This window comes from Rhodnius prolixus, unplaced genomic scaffold, assembly GCF_049639745.1.
Source record: "Rhodnius prolixus isolate KJV_2025 unplaced genomic scaffold, Rpr scaffold_1, whole genome shotgun sequence".
NCBI lineage: Eukaryota > Metazoa > Arthropoda > Insecta > Hemiptera > Reduviidae > Rhodnius > Rhodnius prolixus.
The window spans coordinates 29,151,028-29,160,626 of NW_027411581.1; the positions used below are offsets into that span (position 1 = coordinate 29,151,028).

General features: G+C 35.0%; 2 protein-coding genes across 2 annotated transcripts; both read right to left on the bottom strand.

Moving 5' to 3' along the window:
- Positions 1-479: 479 nt before the first annotated feature.
- Positions 480-1,565, bottom strand: LOC141458512 (uncharacterized). Its single transcript, XM_074136588.1, has one exon. It carries the CDS (start codon positions 1,555-1,557, stop codon positions 751-753), a length of 807 nt encoding a protein of 268 aa, XP_073992689.1. The 5' UTR covers positions 1,558-1,565; the 3' UTR covers positions 480-750.
- Positions 1,566-8,205: 6,640 nt separating this feature from the next.
- LOC141458502 (uncharacterized) lies at positions 8,206-9,129 on the bottom strand. The gene has a single exon (XM_074136580.1). The coding sequence runs from the start codon at positions 9,106-9,108 to the stop codon at positions 8,242-8,244; it is 867 nt and encodes a 288-aa protein (XP_073992681.1). The 5' UTR covers positions 9,109-9,129; the 3' UTR covers positions 8,206-8,241.
- Between the last annotated feature and the right edge of the window lie 470 nt (positions 9,130-9,599).

The following is a 9,599-nucleotide window of genomic DNA, read 5'->3' on the forward strand; positions in this document are numbered from 1 at the left end:
ACTAATAACTGTACCTGACGGAAGCCCACTGTGGAACTTGCAGGAAGAGGGAGCAGTAAATAACACAGAATGTTCTGTTACAGTGCGCAAGTCTGAAACTCCAGTCAAATTACTTTCTTCAGCTTTTAATTTCTAACCTACTTTTAAGATATTTTCAACGGTAATACCACAAGTGCTGAACATTTTTCTGTTAATTTGAGTAAATTGAACCCAGAATGACTCCATAGTAATCGCAAGAGTACCATTCTATAAGAATCAATTAAGGCATGAGTAAATCTACTAAAAATTTATTGCCCGAATGGTATTTATTTGGATATTTAAAAGCGAACACTCAAATGATTGGTGTTCACTCTATTAAATTAATAATATTTAATAGCTAATAATAATTAATTAATAAAGATTAATTAACCCAATCAATACTTTCCAAAACAGAAATGCATTTTAATTTATTTATTGAGTAAATAACATATTTACAATTAAATGTTCAGTAAATTAATCCGTAAATAACTGCTGGTTTTACCAAACATTAGTATCAGCTGTTTAATTAATATGGCGATGGATATAATCGCGATATTATCACTGTAAAACACAACTGATTGGTTGAAATCTCATTTGAAATGGCGCAAATTGATTTTGTGCTGCGAAATTATCTTATTTAATCTCTGGCAATAGTTCGATCAATTTTGCGGTAAAATAAATATTGATTACAATAAATTAGAGAATTTATTCCATACATTACTAAACTCATGGCTACAGTATTGATTTTCTACGAAATTGATGGAATTGTCCATGTTGACCATACAAACCGTTTTGCTGTTCTTGGTGGACTGGTACATGTATATATTCTGGCACTTTCACTGTATAAGGTACCTTTCTCTGCACAGTAACTGGGTAGGGTTTACTTATTTGAACTGGATAGTACTTTGGCACTAATACTGGGTAGGGTTTCTCGAGGTCCACTTTCACTTCATATGGTGTTGGTTTGAACACATAATAGGGTACTTTCCTCTCAATGTATACGGGCACTTTTATCGGTCTTGGTACACTGTACGGAACTCTAACGGGTATTGGTATTTTTTTCTCTACTGGCACTGGTACCTCTTTCTCCACATAATATGGTACTGGTCGTGGCACTGGGTACGGCACTGGATGTTCCACTACAATCTTCACCGGCACTTCTATCCGTTTTTCGACTGGATATGGTTGTGCTACGAACACTTTTACAGGTACTGGAACATTCTTCTCGACGGTTACTGGGTATGGTCGTATTATATGTACAGGTACGGGCCTTTCTACTGGTACATTTACCGGAACTGGTACTTCTTGCTCTACTGTCACTGGATAGGGTACTTTTACCTCTTCGGTGAGTGTAATAGTGGGCTCTTGTAGTACGGGCACAGGCAGAGAACTCTCCGCTAAGGAATCTGGTGGTTTTTCTGCTGGTATTCCTTCCTCAACCACAGCGTCGGCATTATCCTCTGCTGCCTTAATTTCGGCCAATTCGAGACCCTCACAGCACACCATACTCACAAAGTATAAGAAAAGAAGAAATTGCATACTGTGTGTCTAACTGAACACTGTTACAGACCGTGAACACCTACTTGCATATATAGACTAACTTGTTAGGCTCACCGTTCTGTAACAAATTAATAAGATGTTCATCCTTTTGAACTTCTTCAGTTCGTCTTCTCTCTCGAAACAGTATTAAATTAAATATAAAATCTTCCATTTTTCCGTCATAAAAGTAAGCGTTTCATTGTTCTTTTCTTTTCTTTCAAGACATGCTCATCGACTGCGTGACATAATTAGAAACGGCTCATAGGAAACAGTTATGCGTTAAATTTACTCACGCTTCTTTTTTTTAGCGTTTTAATCTGCCAACCCAGTAGCGTAGCGTTTATTTTAACGGACTGAATTTCTAATTTTAGACCTGTAACTTCTCTATCACCACATATTAGGATTTTCCTCACGGTCATAAACTACAGATTATGAGAAGAAATTGGGAGATGCCCATCTGTGAAATTTAGCGGAGGAATTCAAAATCTGTGCACTAAACATATTAAGTTCTGTCAATAATACTTCAAGATTTATTTCTGCAAAATTCAATTCGGCATAGTTCTGGGATTAAGTGACGTCATGGCACCCATGACAATGCCACCTTAATACACTGTGTCCGCCCAACACCTGTATAAGATTTTTAAAAATTGCATATGTTGCCCTAAACTTACAATTGAAGAAAAACTGATAAGGAATCGTGATGAATCGTGTTGATATTCTGCTTACGCGGTATATTAGGTATTGTGGCGTAAATAGTACTGTACATGAACTGAAATCGCACTTTAGTGTAGAGCCTTTACACCTGAAATCTCTCCACAAATATTTTTATTTTAACATTTTAAATAGTTCAACAAATCATGTACTGTCTGCGTTTTATAACGCACTCTTTTGCAATAGATTCATTTTTAGAGTTAAGCACATTGCTTAAGTAGTCTAGAAGACTGCTTGGTAAGACTTGTTTTAGAGTAACTAGGTACTAGATGAAATGCATGGTTTGCACTTCTGCCGGTGACTAAACACAATTAAAACCATTAAAAGCTATAGACCTCTTCAATAGACAGGATTCTTTAATTTTAAAATTTCATTTATATAATAAATTCTTATAAATATTTATTAGCTGGATATCCCAATCACCCTTGTCTCCTAGTAAAAGCCTTAATTGAATTATCTAGGACTATAGTTCAAACAAACGTTGAAGAACTACAAATCACTTCCGGTGGTCTAAAAGAGCATCCTCAGCTCCATTAGCGGAAACCAAACTAAATGTCGATATTGAAGTTCTTTTTTGAGTTGAACACACACACATATGCACTAATCTTAACAAAAATAGTCATTGAATTAATGGAACCAAACAAATATAACCAGTTACTTAGGTTAGTAAGAAAAAGTGAATTAGATTTGATCTTACCTCTGTGGGTGGAGGTCGAGAATACACCCACAGTAAACTCTGCTTGTCGTAAGAGGCGACTAAAAGATTAGCCCTGGGTGTCACTATCCGTGGTTCTCAGAGTCTCCCTTATCCTCTATCCTCTTTCCCTTTCCTTATCTTCCATCTTTCTTCCTGCATGGGCAGACAATGCTCACTGCCGTGGTGGTGAAGGCAATTTGTCTAGGGTAGCGTCGGGCCAGCTCCTCGACCGATAAAAAAAAACTTTATAATGCTAAATGTCCTAATGAATGAGTTTGAGCGAGAGAATCCTCACTGTGGGGGAAAAAAATTGATCTTTCTGCTTTTTGTTTTTGAGTTGCAACAGTTACACATACCAATGCACAGGTGTACATGCACAACAGATCTCCCGTGATCTTCAAAATCGAAAATTGCACGATTCCGTCCGGCTCACGAGAAATAGGAGGATGTAAATAGTACAATTTCACAAAAAAAAAATGTCGTTTAATTAAAATGTAATTCGTGCAACTAGTTAAATTAATAGATGAAACTAATTATTTTCGTGCACTTTTGGGATCATATAGGAATGGGATAGCATCAGGGGTCGGCAACCTATTTCAAGTAAAGAGCCATTTCTCCTTAAATAATTTTAGTAAATCTTACCAAGAGCCGCAAGGATGATAGTGTAAACAACTCTATAGATCATTTGTATTCAAAAAATATAATTTGATATATTCAATTATTTGATGATATTCAATAACATTTAAATGTTTTATGTATTTATTTTCACATATTACAAAGTAAATAAACAAATAAATAATAACTAAACCTGTATTTGAATGAAAATGGCGGCAGTCCTATGTATTACGTACTGTATTTTAATATAATTCTATTCAATTTCAAACCTATCACATTTAAAATTCTTTTTGAAAAAATATCTTTACTTTAATAAATGAAATTTGCATTTGTTTCAATAAAATTGAAATATACAATTTATTTTGGACAGGCAGAAGAGCTACAAAATTTGGATGAAAGAGCCGCATGCGGATCGCGAGCCGCGGGTTGCCGACCCCTATAGCTAAATGGTTTGGGTAGAGGATTCCCACGCGGAGATCCCGGATTCGAATCCAGCTATTGGCCTTAGATTTTCTTTTTTTTTTTTAGGAGCTTCTTATAGCTCAATAGCTCATTGTCCGGTGATGGACAGTGTTGTCTGTAACGAGAGAAATACTACATGTAGGCCGGCAGTGAACTGGAAACAAACTCCGGGCGTAAATAACCTCAGATGTTGAAGCGCCTCAAAAATAATAACAATAAAAATAAAAAATAAATAAATGCAGGCCATAACTTGAAAACCTACTTCTAAACAGGTGGCGCAGTAGTGTTTAATAGTGTAACTACCAGGTTTGGGCAATTGGTTGGAAGGTTACAAAGATGATAAATAAGACATTTTCAATGAGATTAAGTTTTAGAAAATTGTAATTGATAAGAATATAGAATTAGTGCTGCAAAATTTGAGTATCATCTTCACAACAGATTTTTTTTTGTAAAGTAATATAAATTTAAGTTGAACTAGTTACGTACACTAGTTCCTGCAAATTGATTGTCTTTTTGTAGTCAACAAATTGTTTATTGCAGTTTGCCTGAAGAAAGGTGCGATTTTATAAGATCTTTGATCTAATGCTTTATTAAGTACTGGAAAGTGCAAGGAAGATCCAAAGCAGGTAAAGTCATGTGTGATAATTGGGCGCGTTTTGTCTGGCTGGCCGGAAAGGACAAGTGCTTCAAACAGTTGCACCGCACAATGGGGCTAATCAAGAACCCCAGACTTCTACAAACATCGCTCTCTGTAAATATGGGACCCTCACAATTCTCTTCTGTATACTGCAATCTTCTCTCTACTTTATAAATAACTAGCCATTCTCGTTATGTAAATTAATATTAAATTTACTAAACATTTTAATAGTTAAATTTTATTTCAGTTTAATTTAATGAAATATGAAAACTGGTGCTAACACTCCCACGAATTTTTCGCCATGAAATTTTCTTAAAACAGAATTTTGGAGAGGAAATCGCCATTAACCGTCAAATTCATTTAGTAAAATGGCATTTCCACTGAATTAAATTTTATTCCAATTTGAAAATGATTCTAATACAATTTTGCATGAATTTAATTACATGTTTACAGAAGATTGTACACGAAATTTGCAAAAATATCTTCTAAAACATAATAAAATCTTCTCAGACATTGTATAATGCTTTTGGTCGAAAGCTTTTAATTAAATTTGACTTTTACTTACATAATTAATTTATTTTTATATTATAAGGATAGTTGAATTTGAAATTCATTATTTACTAATGTCTTTACAATACAGTATCAAGGAGTGTTTCAAGTCAACTGCCCAGGTACACCAAACAAAAGATACCGAATAGAATTTGTCTGAAGTTAAATACTTATTAAGCATATTTTCAAGTTAAGGGAAAAAATAATTAAAAAAAAAAAACTCTAACGCGAAAGTAACTTTATAGTAAGATGTGCTTCAGACTTTTGTGTTTATATCTTTGCTACAACATTCAGTCTTTGTGGTAGTCCACGATTTTGGCAATATGACTGATGAATAAACCTTTCGGTTAGGTTATAAACAGCGGTAGATACACTAGCTACATCTAGAACTACGTGCACATGGAAAAAAGCCTGACTGACCGCAAACATTTGCCTTTTTATTTTGTACCCTATGCAGTTTTTGGTAGTTGGTAGCGCTGAGTGTTGGACCTTACAGGAAATGCATATATTAGTTTCTTATTGAGACTACTAAGGTGTGTTTCTGTTCAGAAGGGAAGACTGCAGATAAGACCGAAGGATCTATCGCAGACTGAGTTAATATCGATGGTTCATTGATAACCTATAATGGCACCTTAAATCTTTCTCCCAGTGTGCCCTTAGGTGAATTTGCCTGGGTTTGCAATTAAAAGTTATAATCCTTCTTATTAGAAATTAGTATGAGAGTTTAACGGAAATAATAAGTTTTATTGAGAAAATTTCAAAGAAATTGAAAATTCATTCAGTAAAGTGTCTGATTTCCGGTTGCCTAATATTGTCTAATATCACTAATAGTCACCTGCTTGGTAAGATTTGTTTTTTGTTTTTAAATATGTGGGCCACATACTACACACAAACACCCACGCATTTATATGCAGTCAGTATTTTGGAAACTCAAAATGAGAACGCACCATCGCTGAACGATCTCTTACTTGTAGCAGAAGAGAAAGTAACCAAGCGCATGCTTCAATCAACATTAGTAACTACAACAATAGTTAATGGTGGTTGACAGAGAACAATGCTAGTTGCTTATTATTGTCTGTCTTCCTAGAAACATTATTGCATATAATGTGCATATATATCCTCGTCTAATACTTCCTTAACACATATATCGTACTTGCACAATGAATGCTAACTAATGGTCGACTAGAAAAATTGTAAAAACTTTCCCATTTCAGTTCACTGGCAAAAACCCCCCCGCTTTAAAGTCTCTGAGTCCCTTGGGTTTACCTGGCTTTGTGAACTCAATGAATTTAGACCATTTAATTCGATTTTAAAGGATGAGATTGATACGATCAGGTGAATCATTTTCAGTCTACTTAACTGTTTTATGTCAAATTTAGACATTGACTGTTTCATTAAAGTACGTGAAGCCCTAAATATTTCATTTAGACCCGCATTTCTTTGAATACTCAGCGAGAGTCTGGGATATTCACTATATCCTTGGTTTGATGATCTTTCCAATACCATCTGTGAACGGCTCAACTCTCAGTCACAAAAAGAGTAGCCTATGAGGATTACCACAATCCTGACTATAAGATGTTTCTCACATGGTTTCTCTTACTTCAAATACATTCCAGACAGGAACTCATTGATGGTGATGACAAGAATCCAAGTTTGCTTCGGTTAAATTAAAGTCAAGCTCTTCAAAGTAATTGCTCAAGAGGACTCAGGGTAATTACAGATTACAGTCCCCTGCGCCCCTTAAAGCAACGTATCTTAGACATTTTTAGTTTGTTTGTTTAAAGTTTATTACCAAAACAAACGTGGGGATTGAAGTTTGTTAAAACTTATAAAAATATGTATTAAAACTGCCTGGTAGGACAATTGTATAACGTGTATAATAAAGTGGCTTACCGCAATCTTGGAACATTTACTCCGTTAGCAACTAGTACTCCACTTCATCATCTCAGATGATAAAAGGTCTAAAATTTGTAAAGTATTTCAGCAGTTCGAAACTCAAAACTATATCAGGAAAAAACTTTATTGTTTTCTGTTTATTTTCATTATTTTATAAGTTCGAATATTACGTGAGCTAGCTCAGGAGTATGTGCTTTGGAGAAACTGGCATGCTCTAGGTTTCATGAAAAGCCTAAACATATTGGGGCAATAATGATATTGCAATCGTTGCGCCAAAATATTAAAATATAGAATACACGAATAAAATGAGAGGAATTATCGTAGATTGATCACAGCTAATTGTTCTCCTGGAGCCGAAAATAAGTTGAAAATATCCCGTGGTTATTATAATTACAAATAGCATCTGTTAGTTCGTAATCTGAGGAGTTTCCTTTAACCAGAAAATTCAAAGAAGCTCAGGTACTGATTGTTTTTCTTTTGATTGCTCCAAAGCGCTTAACCAAGTTTCTCGGCCAGAAATAATAGTTTACAGAAAGATCGTTATATAGAAAACTCAACAGAAATTGGTTAAAATGGTAAGTTTTTCATCAAAGAGCTGAAAAATATGTTAATATTATTTTGGGGAATGAAATTATTATTGAAGTGTTTTGCTGAAAACTATGTTTGTTAAATGTTAGATGATTATAATGTGTACAACTTTTTAAAGAACAATATCATAAGTTTAACTTCTTAGATTTTGTGGAGTTTGTAATTCATCTCATTTTCTAACCTTAGCGGCCAATAACAAACATTCTTAATTGCAATAACAATATCATCTTCAGCGCTCCATCTTTGTAGAGCTGTAACCACCGCAGATTCTATCTGAATAAGTAGTCGCAGTATAAGACGTGTTTTAATAAAATTGACAACAGTTATTTGATAATTAGACGCCCTGTATTTCTGTATAATAAATCAGGTATCTTAATCATCTCTTTTAACACTATCTTACAACCAAATAGTATTTAGAGGACTAATTTCAAAATTCACCAACAGCATAATTTTATAATTTATTTTATTAAAAAAATAAAAAAAAAATTCTACATACAATTAATTACATGGTCACATGAAGACTGTTCACTTAGAAGTGATGATGGTCCAGATCTAGATGCTCGTCCACAGCTTCATGTTTGTGCACTACTACAGGTACAGGAACTTTGACGTATTCTGGTACTTTAACTGGATAAGGAACTTTCTTCTCAATGTGCACTGGATATGGCTTCTCTACGGTGACTGGGTATGGTTTTGGTACTTCCACCTTGTACGGCTTATCTACAGGTACTTTAACTTCATAAGGTACTGGTTTCTCAACGTAGTAAGGAACTTTCTTTTCAACTGTCACTGGAACTTTGTACGGCCTTGGTACATCGTAAGGTACTTTCACAGGGTATGGGATTTCCTTTTCGACCGGATAAGGCACTTTTTTTATCACGTAGTATGGTACTGGTTTAGGGATGTGCACTGGAACAGGATGATCTACTGGTACTTTAACCGGTACTGGTATTTTCTTTTCAACGGGATATGGATGTGGTACTGGCACTTTAACTGGATATGGTATCTTCTTCTCTACGGTGACTGGATATGGTTTTGGTATGTGTACAGGTACTGGCCTATGCACTGGAACATGCACAGGATAAGGCACTTTCTTCTCAACATGAACTGGATATGGTACTGGAACCTCTTTGGTTAAGGTAATAGTCTTCACTTCGTGATGTTCTTCTCCACCAAAGCCGCCTGAACCTCCAAATTCTCCTCCAAAACTGTGCTCTCCAAAACTGTGCCCTCCAAAGCCACTCTCGAAACCATGTCCGAATTCTTCTAATCCCCTTTTATCTTGTTTCTTATCTTGCTCGTTAATCTCCTCTTTTGCAGATACCTTACTAGTTTTTTTCTCATCTTCACAAAGCACAAAAGCAATGGATAGCACTACTAACAGTATTGTCTTCATCTTATTACACTTTATAATTCACTGTACTCACACAATGCTACGTTAAAGCTTTTATATGAGTAGCCACGGCAAGAGATGTGATGCAGTTATATAACTGACAGTTGTTCTGTAACTGGTTGCATCATATAGCTAACAACATCCTGTAAGACAATGCTGCTTTACTGGTCTAATAGCTGCGTTTCCCAATATCCCAATAGTGCAACCGTAATGAACATCATCGTGAAATACATAAATATTATACAGTAATTTTACGGCTTTAATTGTCTTGCACCAGTTTATTCCTTAAGAATATCAAGAGATAGAGAATGTATAAATACATTGTTCACATGAACTAGTTCGTCCCAGGTAGATTAAAACATTTACTTTTATCAAAAACTAATTTACTGAGGGTGCCAGGTGCTTTGGCTGTACTTAAAAAGCTGGTTCTAAGCTTCATTTATATAAAAAAAAGTTTAAAAACCGTGGTCTGATACCAAACAGCGTTTGAGAAT

Bases quoted from the DNA above. Each gene is read 5' to 3' on its own strand.
- LOC141458512 (XM_074136588.1), bottom strand. From the start codon at position 1,557: ATGCAATTTCTTCTTTTCTTATACTTTGTGAGTATGGTGTGCTGTGAG.
- LOC141458502 (XM_074136580.1), bottom strand. From the start codon at position 9,108: ATGAAGACAATACTGTTAGTAGTGCTATCCATTGCTTTTGTGCTTTGT.